The 19133-nt window shown below is 36.2% G+C and overlaps 3 protein-coding genes across 8 annotated transcripts; 1 reads left to right on the forward strand and 2 right to left on the reverse strand.

The window, feature by feature from the left end:
• Positions 1 to 662: 662 nt before the first annotated feature.
• On the reverse strand, positions 663 to 4939 carry LOC143899370 (polypeptide N-acetylgalactosaminyltransferase 1). 4 transcript variants are annotated; one of them, XM_077409616.1, is made up of 12 exons: positions 4787 to 4924; positions 4535 to 4697; positions 3432 to 3763; positions 3244 to 3353; positions 2988 to 3168; positions 2716 to 2885; positions 2454 to 2621; positions 2266 to 2365; positions 1735 to 2144; positions 1472 to 1614; positions 1115 to 1381; positions 663 to 1034 (listed from the first exon to the last, which is right to left on the reverse strand). In XM_077409616.1, the coding sequence occupies exons 3-12, from the start codon at positions 3557 to 3559 to the stop codon at positions 903 to 905; spliced, it is 1809 nt and encodes a 602-aa protein (XP_077265742.1). In that variant the 5' UTR covers positions 3560 to 3763; positions 4535 to 4697; positions 4787 to 4924; the 3' UTR covers positions 663 to 902. The 4 variants fall into 4 exon arrangements, with proteins under 4 accessions (XP_077265742.1, XP_077265743.1, XP_077265745.1 ...); XM_077409617.1 differs by having other exon boundaries at positions 4801 to 4914; XM_077409619.1 differs by lacking the exon at positions 4535 to 4697 and having other exon boundaries at positions 4801 to 4939.
• A 96-nt stretch (positions 4940 to 5035) lies between these two features.
• Positions 5036 to 11389, forward strand: Sec31 (COPII coat complex component secretory 31). 2 transcript variants are annotated; one of them, XM_077409613.1, is made up of 15 exons: positions 5036 to 5188; positions 5468 to 5670; positions 5740 to 6059; positions 6163 to 6266; positions 6364 to 6609; positions 6682 to 6960; positions 7068 to 7439; positions 7551 to 7671; positions 7771 to 8079; positions 8165 to 9273; positions 9414 to 9503; positions 9966 to 10034; positions 10112 to 10345; positions 10471 to 10542; positions 10604 to 11389. In XM_077409613.1, exons 2-15 carry the CDS (start codon positions 5468 to 5470, stop codon positions 10790 to 10792), a joined length of 3717 nt encoding a protein of 1238 aa, XP_077265739.1. In that variant the 5' UTR covers positions 5036 to 5188; the 3' UTR covers positions 10793 to 11389. The 2 variants fall into 2 exon arrangements, with proteins under 2 accessions (XP_077265739.1, XP_077265737.1); XM_077409611.1 differs by lacking the exon at positions 9414 to 9503.
• Positions 11390 to 11411: 22 nt separating this feature from the next.
• On the reverse strand, positions 11412 to 14406 carry Ints10 (integrator complex subunit 10). Of its 2 annotated transcripts, none has more exons than XM_077409614.1 (8): positions 14129 to 14406; positions 13786 to 13853; positions 13362 to 13605; positions 12782 to 13289; positions 12396 to 12709; positions 12122 to 12286; positions 11792 to 12050; positions 11412 to 11727 (listed from the first exon to the last, which is right to left on the reverse strand). In XM_077409614.1, exons 1-8 carry the CDS (start codon positions 14327 to 14329, stop codon positions 11561 to 11563), a joined length of 1926 nt encoding a protein of 641 aa, XP_077265740.1. In that variant the 5' UTR covers positions 14330 to 14406; the 3' UTR covers positions 11412 to 11560. The 2 variants fall into 2 exon arrangements, with proteins under 2 accessions (XP_077265740.1, XP_077265741.1); XM_077409615.1 differs by having other exon boundaries at positions 13362 to 13610.
• Positions 14407 to 19133: the final 4727 nt, after the last annotated feature.

Genomic DNA, 19133 nt, shown 5'->3' on the forward strand with positions numbered 1-19133 from the left:
ATTTTCGATTCAGCCTTGACAACGATGACAATAAAGATGACTCGTCGGCAGGGCCTTAACTAGCAATGAATCACTAACAATACGTATCTTCTTCGGAATTGCGACATCGAAAGATTACCTATTTAAGACAATACCAAATAGGTCGAAGGAACGTGTCCCCGTGATCCACGTGCATTTATTTAAGGCACTTCAAAACTAGTTATCCAACTTGGCGTTGATACGACGTTACTTTGAAGGGTAATGTCGATAGGAAGTCGTATAGCAAAACGATGCTCACGTACACAACATGTATACGATAATATGGCATCGACGCACTCTTATTCTCGAAACGACCATTCATGTTCAGATTATTAACCGTGATCAAGCACAGTCATCTCATCCATTAGATTGCAAAACGAGATCCATTTACCAAGATGAAAAGACCGCGCAAAGCAAAAAAATTTGTTTTTGTGCTCTTTTTTAAATAATATATGGATTATCTGTTGTAAAATACTGAATACAATTTTATAAAAGTACAGATTGCAATAAAGAGAAGGGAAGCAAGATCAAAATGAATAATAAACGAAATTAAGTTGCAAATTAAAAAAAATGAGAAAGTTTACAGGAAATTATAATTATATAATAATTGAAGGATATGGAGAAAAAGTAATACAGATGATAAATAGTATCTATATATGTTTTATTACATAATTCAAGTCTTGTCATAGAGCAAAGATATACGTCCTATTTAATTTCGTCAGTATAAAAGTAAAAAATATTAATTTTCCATTGAAATGATACCGCGACAATGAGAACTGCCGTGAAGTTGGTATAGCAGTAAAAACATACATTAGTTACTGATAGACTGATTACTCAGAAGGCATTGCCTTTTCTTTTCTTCGTTGCTAATAACATCGTGAATATCATTTCCAAGGAACTGGTTCTAAGATCCATTGTTGATCGAGATTCTTAGTACAAGCCGCTATTGTAGGCGTGTCATCGTCCGTTGTTGCCTGAAGACACATCTCGGAAGGCACGTGCAAAAATACTTTCGTCTAGAAATAATTATTGGTACTGTAAAAGTCGTTAAAAGAAGCATTATCGCAGCTGATACTTCATCAGAGAGATACGGTACTTGTTCATTATATTGCCATTTCTGCCTTTCACGACCGCTACATGCCATTATTTTCACTTTTGGCGTCTTTTGCTGCATATCTCGTTCCGGTGCGTCCAAACATACACTTTCATCAGTCATTATCACTCCGTTTTTGGTCATCACGAACATCTGACTGAGCATCGGCCGCGGTATGCATGAGTGTAGAACTGCGTTTCCTGAAGGTTGTGCGTAAGAACCTTTCGCAGTCGGTCGCATAATGCATTTCTTTGTTGTAGCATGCACTATCTGACATGAATAAAATTATAACCGACTAATCTCAATTTAATTGAATGCTATTAAAAATATTATTGCATTATACAATAAAATCAACAATACCCTGCCGAAGAATCGATCATCCGTAGGAAAGAAATGCTCCGGCCACACATTCTCCAAGTACCACTCGAAACTTTTACACCGCAGTTTCTCGCGTAAAGCTAGTCTCGAACGAATTTGCTGCTTATATCTTAATCTAGCCGCCTCTAATAAAATTCAAGGTATAAGAATCTATTGATGACATCTATGAAATCAAAGATCTAACTGAATGGATAAAATAAATTCATAATGATGATAAAATGTATCATTCTTAATAATAATCTCACCAGGATTGAACTTGAAATAGAACTCCGCCCATTGATCCATCCATACCAAAGCGACTCTGGCGAGATTGCCGTACAAGATATCTCCGACGCCGCCCGGAAAAGTGTAAGGAGAAGACTTCCGAAAGAGATGCCCGACATGGGAACATGGGGCAATCTCGATACTGCCTCCGCATTGCCAAGCTCGGAACGACAGTTCCAAATTCTCGCCACCCCAGATTCGCATCTGATCATCGTAACTGCCCAATTTAAAGAAGTAATCTTTGTTTATTGAAAACAGTCCACCTGCCATTGCGGGCGTTCGGAACGGTTCAACAATGTTATCGCGTCTTTCCTTCAATAGACGACCGTTCAAAGTTAGCCAGCGAAAGTGTAAGTCCCAGTTGAATGCACCCCAGTGAAGCTCAAACGATCTACGAAATTACTAATTCTTAGAATACTAACTAGAAAGTGAATAACAAAAACAAAGTCTTAATCGTAAAAACTCTCTATCAAGATACTATCACAATGGTAAATATAAGAATGAATAATTACCTTGTATAACTGAAGGTATTATCGTTTATTATATCAATTACTGGAGCGACTATTCTCGTTGCATTTTTACTAACCACTTCAAGTAATGGCTCCAACCACCCTGCAAATATTATATCCAATAACAACCATGTATATAACATCAAAAAGACTGTTTCAGAGGTTATTGTAAAATAATGGAGCTTACCTACCAACCGTACATTCGCAGTGAGCATCGAGAAAAGTGAGAACTTCCCCTTTAGCATCGTCCGCACCCAAAATTCTCGCTTTTATCAATCCTATCCGTTCGTTAGATCGCAAAACTCTGGTGGGGACGTTCAAGTTTTTAACGTAATCATCCAAAGGATTTTTCAGGAATTCTAGCAATAAATGACAAGATCGTAGAGAGAAGATAAATTTGTTACAAATATGATAAAATTGATTTATCTTGTAATTAATTTTATATTCACTTACCTCTTTCACTATTATCATCAACAAGAATAATCTCTTCTAACAGTTCTCTCGGAGATCTATTGATGACGCTATGTACTGTCCGTAATAGTGTACTCCAAGCTTCATTGTGAAATACTATAATGATTGATGTTTTTGGCAAATTACCTAAGTTTGCGTACCGTGAAATACACCTGTAAAATATTTTTAATATAATTATTTAAGACATTTTAAGACAATATTAAATGATATTAAATCTTTATCTGACAAAGAAATTAGACAATAAGCACTCTTACTTTTTCTTCCTAACATCGGGTAGAGATCGGTTTAGTGGTATTTTATCGCTAGCCATTAAATTAAATCGGTTAATTTGGTACAACTGCTGCATCTTGTAAAAATCTTTTGGATGTATTACTACAGGTTCTCCATTTTTGCCTTCAAACGGCAGGGGGTTGAATAAATTTTGATTAATAACATCTAGAAGAAAAATTTGTAATGTTTCTATTCAGATTTTAACATTTCAACAGATTTGAATATAATTATATTTATTACCTTTCGTGATGTTCGGCATTTTCAAGGAATCTACAGAGTCTCCTATGTAATGACCAACTACTACATGAATTCCTCGATGATCAATGTAATCTTTCTGGTTTCCATGTGATCTATAACAGTCAGAAGCATTCTAAATTAAATCAGTACTTAAATCAATTTAAATAAAAATTAATTATGTTAATTCATACCCCAAGTTATTTTGCAGATTGACGCTTTTCTCCCTGCTTCTAGACCAAATCAGAAACGTGCCTATGAATACAACGATCAAGAAAACGATCGTCGCAAGACGTCGTGATCGTCTTAATCTAGGCCACATTCTGCTGCTCGTTAATCCATAATATCACTCTTGGTCATATCCTCGACGCGTACCGGCAGAGGATCAGTTCGAGCACTGATCAGTTCAAGCTGCCTGAAATTATCACTTAGATCCGGCCTCTGTTATCTCGAGTTCTTCGTGATCGGTATAGGTCGGGTCATTGCGACAAAAAAAGGAAGATTCCAAGAATTTCTGAACTGGACTCTGGAAGAAAGATTGTTTGTTATTGTTTTGCTTTTCAGAACTAATAACATTTTCATTCATTCCGTATATTTTTCATATCGATAAAATTTATATCAATTAAATTTACATAGCAAATTGAAGTTTGCATATTGTATTAGTAGATATTATATATATATATATATATATATATAGGTATATTAATATATATTTAAAATAACAAAAAATCAGCGTGCAGTTTACTGAGTGAATTTGGAAAAAATATACAAAACTCACAGAATATTATTATTAGGCTACCAAGAAAGATCCAGCCTGGACTTTAAATAGCGATTTCTCTAATTGATTGTATATTACACCGTGTCCTGTTTCACTTATTATTGAATATATATTTATTTTATTATACTAATACAATAAAAATAATAAGTTTTTTATATTTATATTAATATAATTATGTTACTGTAAAACAGTCAAGTTGCAAAGAACATATCTATTATCTGAACATTTATTAGATAAATTTAGTATAGAAGAAAAAACAAAACAAAGAGCTAATGTTATAACATTGAGAATAGATAATATAATGTGATATACATTTATACAATAATTGCTTTTGAGTCAAATCAATTCTGCAGCGTGTAAACAAATGCAAAAGCAAATAATTTGAAAATTTATACAACAAACAAAAGAAAAATTGCAGAATATAGCACAATAATTGCTCACGATATCATATATACAAATTACAGAACATCGTTAAGTACAACTGTCTTGAACCCTTTAGTCAATTAAGTTGTAACTCACTTTTAAGTGAAAGTAGATGTTGAGACAATCTTGAGACAATCAACAATTTATCGCAACGCAGCGTGGAAACCGGTGATGCAATGTCAGTGCATCATGCATGCAATACCATAAACGTAGAGCTTCGCAACGAGAGAAAGAACGCCCGTACAGAGTGCAATTTACGCTGAAAAACGATAGACAAGCGGACTTAAACGGACGCTCTATTAGCCAACAACGTCATGAAAAGCGAATAACTAACAATACTAATATTACCTTGCTGATATTACCTCGCGCAGTGTCCCGAAGAACGCTCTAGCTCCCGTCAGGTCAATAGTGTGGTAGTGTCCGTAGTGTCACAAGAGTCACAGTGTCAGTAGCGGAGGCGAGTGCTCCGACGCCCGACGTTCGACGCCGAGGGATGTCTCGCCATTCGCCATTCGCCGGCCGCCGCTCGCGCTCGCACTGCTCGCAGCAGCCGACGCGCGGAAACAAACACGGGCACGCGGACGTAATAATGCGCCGACGGAGGGCGGCACCGCCGACGGGCTCGCGTGCAACACGCCACGTTGGAAGCTTGACGGGTCGTCGCATCTCGCCGGAGTTCACCGGACCGCTCCGTCTGTCGTTTTGCCCGAGGAACTTCTCTGTTTACGCTCGCCCGAATTACGAGCCAAGGTGAGAACGCCGTTCGTTCGATCTCGACGAACGTCCCGACGATCGTGTATCGCGCGAACGACGACGGACGCAAGTCCCTGATGCGATCACCGTAACGTCGGCCGCATTTTTTGACACTGCATTTACGTGCAATCAATTGCTATCGCTCGGCTCTTCCTGCTTCAGTGCCACTGTGTCTCACTCACGAACGAACTTCTCCTTTATAACTTGTTAAGACGTCCAACAAAATGCATGGAGCATTAAGAGCTTCATCAAGTTTCTTTCTGACATTGTATACAGATGAAAGTCAAGGAACTGCTGAAGACGGTGAACGTAGCATGGTCCCCGTCAGCTCAGCATCCCATCATGCTGGCTGCTGGGACAGCGGCGCAGCAGTTGGACGCCAGTTTCAGCACTTCTGCCAGTTTGGATTTGTACTCGCTGAATCTACAACAGCCAGGATACGAGATGGAGCTTCAGGCCAGTGTGCCTAGCGATCATAGGTCGGTGACTTGCATAAAATTAAATTTAACATCTCAGGCTGACTAATCAAGTGATATTTGTCAATCTAGATTTCACAAAATCATCTGGGAATCCTATGGAAATAATCCAGCAGGCATAATTGTCGGTGGTTGTGAGGACGGGACCATAAAGATCTATTCTGCTACAAAGTTATTGGCCAGAGAGAGTAATTGCCTGATAAACAGTCCTCACAGACATGCCGGTCCTGTCAGGGCATTGGATTTTAATCCCTTTCGAGAAGAAAATCAACTGGCTACAGGAGCGACGGAAAGCGAGATCTTTATTTGGGATATTAATACAAACACGCCAACAACCCTTTCTCGAAGCCAGCAGTCAGAAGACGTTCAGCATATTGCATGGAACAAACAAGGTCTCTATATCAAATTATGCTCAAGGAAATTGCATGCCAAAACTAATTATTTGTACAAATCTGATCTATTGATAATCAATATAATTCTTATTTCATTTTACAGCACATTTAAAAGACATTCTTGCTTCCACATTTTCACAATGCTGCGTTATATGGAATGTGAAAGAAAAGAAGCCGATATTTAAACTGACAGATGCAAATACAAGGGTACAACTTTTTTCATTTTGATACTGCGATAGAATACGCGGTAAAATGCTTCTCTGTTTAGAAAAGATCTCAATTGGTATGTTTCAATTATATGTAGGTACGCTGGAAAATTGCCCAGTGGCACCCAGATATTGGAACGCAATTGTGTTTAGCATCTGAAGATGATCAAACACCTATCATTGAATTATGGGATGTAAGAGTTCCAACATCACCTTTAAAAACTCTACAAGGTCATCAGCGTGGCGTTCTTTCAATCGCATGGAATCCACAGGATGCTGACTTACTCTTGAGTTGTGCTAAAGATAACAGAATCTTGTGTTGGAATCCCAACTCAAATGCATTGGTACATAATGCTTCCTACTACGCATTTCGACAAATTAGTGAAATTTTAAGTATTATTATTTTTTAATGACAGAATGGTGAGGTGATTTGTGAGTTAGCCCAAACAGCTCAGTGGAACTTTGATGTGTCTTGGTGTCCAAGAAATCCAGGATTAATTGTTGGCAGTAGTTTTGATGGTCATGCTGTTGTCTATTCTTTATTAGGTGGACAACAGCAAGAGACAGCCAACAAAATAGCGGATTCATTCCCAGGAGTGGATCCTTTCACTCAATCTACAGTACAAACAGGAACGACGGCAGTATTAACGAAAGCTCCTAAGTGGTTGAAAAGGCCATTTGGAGCATCATTTGGAGTAAGTTTTTAATTTTGCTTTATATTATATTAACTATTTGTTAAACAGAAAATACTCTTTTGTAATATAAAATACAAATTATTTTATAAAAATAATACCGTTTTCAGTTTGGTGGTAAATTAGTGATTTTCGAAAATCAGCCTGTTGATCCGAATATAGCAAACAAGAAAGCGAGTAGAAAGGTTATTATATCACAAGTAATTATACAGCCCAGTCTTATTCAACGTTCCAACAAACTAAAAGCAACGCTGGAGACTAAGCAATTCAGTGACTTTTGTACGGAAAAGATGGATAAGTCTCCAGATGAACATACCAAGAAAATCTGGAGATGTGTACGTGCTTACTTTGATGAAAATGTGACAAAGAGTATATTGGAGTTGTTGGGTTACAATACCGAGACAATGAATAATAAGCTGAATCAGTTTGTGCCTCAGGATGATATAAATAATATTGTAGAGGGTGTCTCTAATCTTAATAATGTAAGGTTTTGACTGATTTACATCGCGCTTTTGCTTATGTCGTCTACTTTTGCTATAATATATTTTTGCTGTCAAACTATTTTAGTTTTAATTGTGTTTTTTATTTGACAGGTATTAAATGGTAATGTTATGGTCGGTAGTACTGCCTTTGATCCTATTGCACAAGAGCAAAGTAAACAAGTACCGGCAAATAAGCCTGCAGATAGTACTTACATCATAAATACTTCTGATGGTACGTAACACATATATTGATGACATCAATACTGTGGCAAATCAAATTTATAAACGATTTACGTTTGTACTGTTTTTTGTTTTTTTTTTTTTTTTTTAGATGAAGATGGTCTTATCACTCAAGCCATTCTCTTAGGAAATATTGAGGCCGCTGTATCTTTGTGTTTTGCTAGCAAAAGGTACGCCGACGCTATAATTCTTTCGATGGCTGCTGGTCCTGAACTACTAGCACGTACCCAATACAAATACTTTTTAGAGCACTCTAGTGCATTAAATTCTCTCATCAATTCATTAGTTAGTGAAAATTGGGCTGAAGTTATTAAGAACAGTGATATAAAGTGTTGGAAGGAAGCACTAGTTGGTATATTTACACATTCCACTACTCAAGAAGAGCGATCTGCCTTGTGTGGTAAGAATACAATAAACTGTTACAATAATAATTTGTTATTATCATTTACTGTCTTCATGTTTACAATATGAATTGTGTATAACAGATATGCTTGGTGATCGCTTGGTGCTATGTGAAAATCCCGTTCTTAAAAAGCAAGCACAAATTTGTTACATTTGCTCTGGCAATTTGAATAAATTAATTGAAGTGTCTGATGCTGATATACAAGAAGTGGTAGAACTGATCGTAATAATGCAAAAAGCTTTGGAACTCCATCAAGGTATCAGAGAAGTTCCGATAGAGGATAAAATTGCCACTGTGCTGTCTCAGTACGCTGAAATGCTGGCGGCAGAAGGGGATCTAGAAGCTGCCTTGAATTATCTTGGGAACAGTCAAGAGCAAAGAATTTCGATGCTGCGAGATCGTTTGTGCAAAGCTTTAAGTTACATGCAGGAACAGAGGCATGTTACAAAACCTGCAGCTCAGAATTACTATTATGAACAGCCACGAAGAGTGTCGCAAGGTCTGCTGCAGCAGCCATTACAGCAAACAGCACCTTCAGTCCAAAATTGGAACACGACTCCACTAAAGCAAACTTATGGAGCTCCTACAAATCAGTTATCTCAGCCGTCTCAGCCATCTCAGCCGTATGGAATGCCCCCTCCCCATCCTCAACCGCAATCTACAATTTACGATCAATATTCTACATCACACCCGTACAATCAAATCCCAGCTCAGCCTCTTCCTCCGCCTCCACCGACATCCAGTTCTAACTTGAGTGGCTCAAGACCATCCAGTGTTGGACCGCAATCGAGAACGAAATATTTGATAGATCCTTCTGTGCAATCCACTCCGTCATATGGTCAGAGCAGTTTTCCACCGTCAAATCCATCGTACAATTCTCAGCAAGTCCCACCTGTTCCTGGCTACCCTCAGCAAAATTCGTATCAACCTCAGGTTCCTGTGCCGGGTAACGTCTATCCCAATCAACCGCCAAGTTTTATGAATACTCCTAAAGAACCGGAACCGTACAAGCCGCTTCAGCCGAACATAATGTCGCCGTTGCAAAATGTGCCACAGACCCAAATGTACGATCCTATTAGATCGCAGCCTACTTCACAAACGCAAACATACGGGAGTGGAAATGCGTATCAAATGCCGCCGCAATCGTCTGGATGGAACGATCCGCCAATTGCGAAAAGTTCCAGACCACAGGTAAATTATAATCTTGAGTTTACAACGTTTAGTTCCTATTAATAGCTCCTATTCGTGTTATTTCCTTGTCTTTCGATCGAATAAATCTCTTACGTTTAGATATACTGATATATGTATATATTCGTTATAAAATCATATAGCCAGTACTAGCACTATACAACGAAATGTCTGCGGAACATTCTGGTACTAAGAAGTGGAAGGCAAAACATTCAAAGGGTATAGACGTTAAGGTAGTCGGTTTCATTTGTCGAGAATGCTATATCTACAATGTTTCGTGTAATTGTATAATATATTATCATTAGTGTTTACCTCTGCATTCCCATACTTAATATGTAGAATTAATCTAACTGATTATGATGTAATCTTTTATTTGTGTGATATGAACTAATAAGCGTGTTATACGAAAGAAAAGATCGAACTGCTTTACATTTTGAAACTGGTATCACGCAGATTATTATTATTTATTTATATCTTACGCGACATAAATTTTATAAACGTAAAGAACTTTTCATACATTTGATTGATGTTATTATCACTTTAAATATCAAAGTGAATTTGTGGAGCTTTATTGTTTGAAAGCTTTTATTTATTTCCATAGTGCCATAAATGCGTCATCAATCACCACTGCAAAGTGGCTGAAAAGTTTATAGTAAGAATGCATTACTAAAAATGAATTATTCATATTTTTCCAGCCGAAGACAGATTATCAACCACAAAATCCAATAATGCATCCATTGCAAACTAATCAACCAGAACCGAGTGTAAGCTTTACATATAATTTCTGTATACGCATTCGTATGGATGCATTTGTAATTTATACTTTGACATATTTTTTTAGCCCTTACCTCAAGACAATTTCTATCAAGAACCTCCCCTTTATAATTCGCAATTCAGGCAAGGTGTGTCGAATACGGTACCATTTAACAAACCAATTGAACCGTTACAACCTGCAATGCCCGCGAGGGTGGCGGAACCTGAGAAACCTAAAGCACCTATACCCGAGCAACATATTCATTTAAAAACAATATTAGATGAATTAAAAAATCAATGCTATGAAACTGCGAAGAATCCGGTAAATACTTGATTTTAAAAATATTATATATGTAACAATATCTATACATAATACATTATTTTATATATATATAATTTGTTTTTTTTTTACTGCTTAAGACATTTGTATTCGTATTTTCTTTCTAGCAAATCAAAAGGAAGATAGAAGATGTGTCAAAGAAATTGGAAATGTTATACGATTGCCTTAGAGAGAATAAGGTAAGTCAGTTGTAACGTTATTGTACATTATGTGCATCTGAAACAAATTATCTTTTTTCAGTTATCTCAGAATACCTTGCAAGGCTTACATCAGATATCACAGATGATTCAAAATGGCAATTATACAGGCGGATTAGACTTACATACGCAATTAGTATCAGGACCAGATTTTAGTCAAATAGCTTCCTTTATGCCTGGAATTAAAGTATTACTTCTAAGTGCCCTTCAATTGAGCGTTTACATTAGATAGAATGCCCAAAAATCTAAATTGTTTATATATTCATTATGAATTTTTATAATTCTAAACAGCCTTAACAAGAGAATTATTTGTTATATTAACTTTGTATAATAATCTCGATAGTGAGTAATTAATAATGTAGCATATAATTATACCCATAATCAATTACACATTATTTGGTAATCAAATTTCATAAACCCTGCTTTGAAAATTATATTTTATCAATTATCAATTATAAGAGTAATTTTACATTATTTTTTTAGTTATTAATCTTATTATTAAAGATATATATCTGTAAGAAATTAAGATATTTGCAGAAGACGTCCATATAAAAAGATTGAAAGGCAAAATGTGTTAAGACTTTTGGATACTCGCCGCTTCTATTTTTGTTTGACGACGACGGAAATGACGAGTACCCGGGAGCCTTAAGAAAAATCTTGTTTTATAATCATATGTATATATAATTATAATATTAAAATCTATTATATGAGAAAATTGAATATTTGTTTTTTATAAATCTTAAAAATTGTGGTCTTTGTGTTCAATATATATATATATATTTAACATGTAAAATGGGATTTTGCAATAAATAAAAATAACGTTCTTTAATTGTATAAACTTGTATATTATACTTTATAAAATCTGTATAAATAATTTATAAAGTATCACGTGATTATATTGAGTTAAATCAAACTCAGGAACAAACTATGTTACGGGCGTTGGAAACTGTTTCAAAAAATTTGACGTAAAAATATTGTAGTGTATAGTGAGGCTCAAAATTTATTGGATGATTAAGCTATGTAGAATGGCGCCTTGCTCGTTAATAATAAATTTTTGTAGAAGTTCATCTAAAGGGTCGATACCATCCCGCGCGGCTTGTCGACGCATGGCTTGTTTCAATTCCTCCCGTACTCCTTTATCTGCACCGCGGGTTGTAATGCGGCGATCTAGAATAATTCTCATTTACTCTTTTATTTCTACTAGTATTATATTAAAGAAAGTTATATATACTTTGTATAATCCCCGTTCCTGATGTTATGTCCAGCGATACTCCTCCGCCATGTTCAGTCCATAAATACGTTAATTCTTCTAAAATATCTACACATATTATATACCCTTGAAATAATGGATAAGAAAAATTTCCACGATTGAGAATTCGTTCCGTCACTGTAGTTAAAGTACTAGCTTCTTGTGGCCAATCTATCTGCATAAGGACCAATGCGTGTCCAATAGCCAAGTCCCCAATATTTCCGGGCAAAGAAAAATTTTCCTGAAGTCAAAAATCAATCATATATTTACCAATATTATAGGATATTATGACAGAAAAAAAAGAATGATTACCTTTATAGCTAAAAGAAGCAATCTGCAACAATATTGTAGAATAGGGAAACGGGCGAGAGTCAAATAATGTAAATGTCTCACGCTTGAAACCGTCAGATTGTGAGATACTTTGCCTGATGCAGTGGGTAACGAGTTTACTACCAGAATAATATATTCCAACATACTCTAGAAGAAAGATTATTTAATATAGCTTCGGAAAAGAAAGATTGAAAATATACTAGAGAACACCCTATATAATTGATTAAGGTTCAATGAAAATATAATCACAGCGCACCTTATAATCTTTCAAGAAGAAACATGTACTGGCCGAACGAAGATTAGAGGCTAAATTACCCCCTTCTGTTAATCTGGCCAACACTTCATGATGTAAACCTTTATACACTGCTAAATCCGTTAAGAAAAGATTCAGCCAATTATCTAGCCGTAATTGTTGATTCAATTTGGTTATCTCTCTTTGAAGATAGTCACTACTGTGTAACAAGTCCCATAATTTTACTGCCACTGCTAGGCCACTGCCATTGTAATCGCTGTCACTAGTTATTATTACGCCAGCATTATCATCTCGCTTTCGCTTTTTCAATTTGGATTCTGGTTCATGAAATTTAAGATATACAAGTATAAAATTTAATTATCCAAATAATTATAAACATAATATTTTACCTGCCGAGGAATATACTCCTTCCCCAAACGCTTCTACAAGACAATACGTTGTCTCTTCATTAGAAATAAGACCGTTATGCTCGTTCAGTATTCTTAATAATACTACAATTGTACACATCAATAATTGTCTGACAATAGGCTCGTCGCACAGACCGGTGCTATGTGCAATCGCATACTGTTGCAGTCTATCGCTGTATGTTTCGCGATTCCAAGGCATAGCAAATAAACTGCTCAATTCCCATCCCAATTTCTTGCCTATTAGCTCCACGATTTGGAAAAGTCTGTCCCATGGATTTTGAATTTGCGTGTCTTGTGGCTGCTGTATGTACGCTAAATAAAATTCTACAGCCTTACATAACAATCGCAAGCTGAGACGAGCATTCAATTCTACTACAGCACCACCAAGCAGTGGCAATGCGTCGCATGCCAATAATCTTCTGAAACCATTCACAGCTCGGCCTGGATGACTGTGTTTCTCCGCAGTTAACAGAGTTTCCACTAAACGCGGCTAAAACAATAACGTAAATAAGCATCTCCTAAAAATCAAAGCATCCTCTCATTCATACTTTAAGATACATACTCCATGAGTCGCTATAGTTTGAGGAAACTTGCGCAGTAGCAATAGCAATAATTTGCAATGTTCCATCGTGTCTTCGCTATGATCCGCTGTCATTACGAGCAGCCTATGTTGTAGATCCTGCGGGATATGTTGAAACATCTGGCACAAAAATTCAGCCTCGCCGTCGCACTGTTCTAAGCGAAGACACGTCGTTATCGTTTCTATCTCTTTCCATATATCGCGGTCGTCCGGAAAATTTTGGAATCTGTGCTTAGGTTTAAGAAAAGATTAAAAGAAAGTCTTATATTTATAGGCGTCATTAATGCCTTCCACCTGAAGCATAGTACACGTACGTCACGTGCACTATAGAAATCCCGAGAACACAGCTAGGAAGGGCATTAATGACGCCTTCTGTACATAAATTTCAATAGTGATCGATACTCACATCTCGCTGAAGCATTTCGCTGCCTCTTTCACATTTTTTGACAATTTCTCGATACGATATGCCTCAAACTGAAAGCAGAAAAGACTCATATCGGTACTCATATGGTCATTACAGAGACAAACCTTGATTCAAATCCAGTTATTGAAAATTATGACAATACTCTTCGGAAATTACTTCATATAAAAAAAAGTAAAGAGAAAAAATATATAGTAAATATATAAAATAAAGAAGCAAAGAGAGAGAGAGAGAGAGAGAGAGAGAGAGAGAGAGAGAGAGAGAGAGAGAGAGAGAGAGAGAGAGAGAGAGAGATCAAGTATATGTACAATGACGAGCCGGTACTAACCTGAACTTTCGCGCTATGCGGAAATAATGATTTTGCGGTAATCAGCCAGGATTTAGCGGCGTAAATATCGCTCGGTAGTGCCTGCTTAGCTCTCATTATTAAATAATCTTCTTTGGATAACTGATTGTCCGTACTGGACGATACTGATTTTTCCAACATAATGCAATAATATGTATTGTATCTTTGACGTGCAATGTGCATACAGCTCGCATATCACACAGCTGTGTTTTTTCGCGTTCTCTGTTATTCTCTCTGATGCTGCGTGCTGTGTGCGCGTGTATGTAGTACATTTTATACGTTAAATATAACAAATAACTCGTAGATGGCAGTAAATGATTTATCAGCGAACGCTTGATTACGAATGCCGAGCGAGCGTACCTACTGTTGTTAATTCTTAAATCTCCTTTAAAAAAAAAAATACATGTTTGGTGTCCTTATTAAAGAATTGTTTGTGATTTTATCGATACTGACAAGGATTGAAAATTAGTTATGTTCCAAATTGTTAGCTCTACAGCTAAATTACGTGCGTAAACTTGTGAAAACATTCTCGGTGCATACGGTGATAACTCCACCTCGGCAGGCATCCGTTATAAGATTTCCGTAGTCGGAAAAGCAGTATTCTGGGATATCGCCATTGCGTAACACGGTGTCAAGAAATCATTATATTTTTTTCTCTGCAGAAATAAAATAACAGAAAAAAATGGTTGTTTATTAATCGCCATCTATAAGAATATATCCTGTAAAATAATGTTTCTATATTAATATATATATCATCCCTTACAGAAGTTTAATAGTGCGATTCTTTGGCTAGTGATTATAATTACTTATTTTCAGCATTAAATAAAGCATTAAAAACAGTTCTTTTAATACTGAAAATAAGTAATTAATCACTATAGCCAAATAATTACAGTCTTAAATTTTCGTAAGGAATAAATATCTTTTACGTCACACTGTGTATAGTTAACAAATAAATTATAACTAAAATGGATCTAATCTAATCTAGTTTGAAACTATTTTTTATTTTTGTAGGATTATTTGCAAAAATATATACAGTTTAAAGAAATTAATCAATTTACCAAAATTAATCATCAATTTATATCAATTCACATTGATTATTATCTGTGAAAAAGATTCGTGTAAACATAATTCATATTATAGGTGTAATCTTGACCGTACAACTTTGCGGTGAAGTGTCAATTACCGGAGTGTTATAACTCGCCAGACGATCCGCGTCAATCTGACGGCTCAGAGACCAACGACAATTTTTCTCGAGATTTTCAAGTCGGCAACAAAGGCGTAATTTTGCAAATCCTCTGAGCGATATGGAACGTCCGCGCTGGCGCGCGCGCGCGGACGGGAGCCCCCGAGTAGTTCCATTTATAAAGATATAACAGCGGCCAAATCCGCTTATACTCCGCGATTCCGCTATATGAACCACCCACGGCGGGCGAAAAGCTCCCTTAAGTGGTTATGGCGCTTTGGCTTTGTATCCGACGGCTTTCCGACGGCTCGGCTTAAGCACCGGAAATAAAGCCCCATCGGCCGCGGCCCGGCGCTCGATTTATGCGCGAGAATGGAGAACCGAGATCGAGCTCTCCTCCTCGCGCTGGGAGTCTGCGAGGGCCACGGTGATCCATCATCGATCGTCCATCGAGGCCCCGGCCCCTGACGATGTTTCGCATGGTCGCGCGCTACGCCTTGGCGTAGAATTTTTAGAACGGAACGGCCCCCCCTTCGCGAACGAAACGTAAAAACTTTTCGGACGGACTCTTACTTTACATAGTTTGCACTGATTGCGAGAAAGAAAATAGTTCTGGCTATTAAGTATATAGCGTAACAATTCCGAAATATTATTTTTAAGTAGCCCCACAAATAGTTTTATAAAATCATAAGGGAAAGAAAAAAAATTAAGATACTGATGAGCCTCAAAGTTTCAACTTTTACTAATGAAAAAGGTTTTCCAGGCCAAACGGTAAGAGATACGAGGTTGGCCAAGAGGACCAAAGTTGCTCCTCTCGTCAAGTTTATATAAGGAAAAAATGCCAAAATTAAAAAAAATTAAATTAAAAATTTTTTTTGGTAAATATTGAAATTTTTTGGGGCTCAGTATCTTGATTTTTTTTATACCGGAAGAGGTACTAAAATTTATACCACGCATAAAGCACACCTAAATTAACGTATATTCACAGTTTCAAGAAAATCTATAGAAAATTGATTTTCTCTAGTATAAGGACCGGAGAACTACCTTAAATGTTTAAATAATGAACAGATTTTGCTCGGTTTCTGCGAACAATCTGCTGTCAGATTATATCGGCAGGCTCTATATCGGCAAAACACGAGTTTAATGCGGACACAGATGATACCGGATCCGTTGCGATATCTGAACAAATATCTGCTATCAACCTGTAGTCATATATTGGAAAAATAAAGAAATACAGCTTTTGTAAAAAAAAAAAAAAAAAAAAAAAAAAAAAAAATGCTAGTCAACGTTACCAGTTCAGCCAGCACTATGCTTTATACATATTGTGCTTAGGCACCTTAACCTAAACCATTACCTGCAGACTTTTTAAATTATATGATGCATGATTATGTGCGGCATTGGGGGCTCAAGTAGAACCACCCATGGCACTTAAATTATTGAGATCTTAAGAAAGCTGCTTTGTTATTTTGTTAGTTTGCTTTGTTAGTTAATTGTTCTATTATGTTATATTATTTATTGTTATATTGTTATATTATTTATTGTTATATATTATGTTATATTATTTGTAGTTATATTATCTAAATGATACAAGGAAACTGCTTTTTCACTCGATTTTTACTGTAATATATATGTACAGTGGACTATTATAGCAAATACAAAGTGGTGTATGTATATAGTGTATAGCGTATAGTATAGTATTGTGTAGTATAATATTGCGATTGAGGATGATCGAGATTAAATACGATTGTGATCGATACACAATAGGTCCGCTCGACATAGAATTGTTACCAATATCTATGTCCAATTGTGATCGATACGTAATCGATTCAATCACGGTCCTCAATCGCAATATGCTATATGTTTAATTTCGTTTGAATTTAATTTTGAAATAAAAGTCGAATGAAGAAACAATTTCCTAATTATATGATGATGATGTCTATATTATCAGTCTTTCTTATCAGTCTTTAAGAGATGGAAATGCAGGTAAAGGTAAAGGTAAAGATGACACTTCTCTGACTAGTATCAGACTACCAGATCCTCAGGAACAATATTCACAGTCCGAACGTATACTCAAGACCGTCCGAATGTCTGAACAGTCTTAAGGCTACCATCCCCAGCAAGTAGAATGACCATACAACATTTCGAGTGTATGACGAGAACGATCTTGAGTACAAGATCGGACCATGAGTTCTGCTTTATACTCCTTATAGGATCCAAAGTATCCATCTATGCCCTATCCTTATATAAGAATCATTACAAAACAACCGCTATCGAGAATCAAAAAAACTTTTTGTTAATTTTATTTTTCCGAAATGAAGCTAATAGTGAAATTAAACTAAATAATAAAACTTAGTTAATATTGAAGATATAAAGTTATTCAATTATTTGCAAGATTTTCGACTAAAATATTATAAATTCTAATATAAATGTATAACATAAATTTTGCAAACAACTTAAATAATCGCAAAGATACAAGGTGAAAGGCACCAAGCGGCCGATAATTAAACTAAAGTATATGTGTGACTCTTCATGAGTTTGTATAACAATCTGATATCGCAACAGAGCAACATACCTGGTATATTATAATGAATATAATAATATAATCTGTATCCGCATTAAGTTTTTTACACAGGTACAAGTTTTTGCGAGGCGATAGCGATAGCGATAGCGACAAAATTTTCAACCTATCGGAAGCCATGCATCAATATGGTGTAGCTTTGTCGGCAATTTTATCGCTACCCAGGTAGCACATACACAATACACATACACGTTTCAGAAATATTTTATAAGCGTTTTTTCGAAAGGTTTTAAAACCGATTTCTAGAAACGTTTCTCATGAGTAATAAAAATGTCCATTCGAAAAACGTTCGATGGAACGTTTCTTTTCCAATGTTTATTGGAAAATATATATATAGTTTAAATATAGTTTAAATATAGTTAAATATAATTTAAAAACCTATTATAAAAACGTTTTGTTTTAATAATAAAGACTTTTTCTTCCGACTGCTCCCAACCTTCGGTTGGCGAAGACGAGGGAGTATGCGTTTCACCGGGGCCGAACCTTTGTTACCTTAGTTCTCGATAACTACAACATACTTTGACATGTGCTTCCGTATATAAGTTTCTTATTGATCAAGCAAGGTTTATAGCGTTTAATTATCATTAATCGTTGTGTTAAATAAAAAGAAAAAGCGAAAAAACGATATATTTACATTTATATGTTCTCTTATTGGCTATCGACTGAGTTACAAAGGAAATTGATTAACCAATGACATGCATCCGCATGGGGAATTTTAGTGATTTCTAGTTGCCTTTATGTCGGGCTCCGGCAGAACGTAAAGCTTTTCTATTCATCGCTGCACCCTTATTGGATATCGCGCGTCGTGCACGGCGTTGTTATCGCGCGCGCTAGTCTGCTCTGTGGGTCACATGTCATATTTGGCCGATAGTTAGAGCATAGTATAACTAGTACTGTCATTTAACCCTTTTTTGTGGTTTGCGCCGATCCGTACTGCGCATCGCCATTTTCGACGGTGCCACCAATCAGAGGATTTTTGTATATGTGGTAATGCAAAGTCGGTGTGACGCCACAGCGCTCAAATTTTCGGTGAAATATAGTGGGTATTTACGTTTAGCAATCGGATTAATCACAATCATGTAAACCGACTAGTATCGTAAAAATTAAAAATTCGTTAATCAGTGCAAATCAGTGTGTCGCCAAAATGAATAAAAGAAAAGTTATAAAATTCGCAGTGTTCGAGACTGCCAAACTATACGAGCAAAAACTCAAATTGCCATTTCTTT

This window comes from Temnothorax americanus, unplaced genomic scaffold (genome assembly GCF_048541705.1).
Source record: "Temnothorax americanus isolate GAGA-0224 unplaced genomic scaffold, ASM4854170v1 Scaffold27, whole genome shotgun sequence".
In the NCBI taxonomy this organism is placed as follows: domain Eukaryota; kingdom Metazoa; phylum Arthropoda; class Insecta; order Hymenoptera; family Formicidae; genus Temnothorax; species Temnothorax americanus.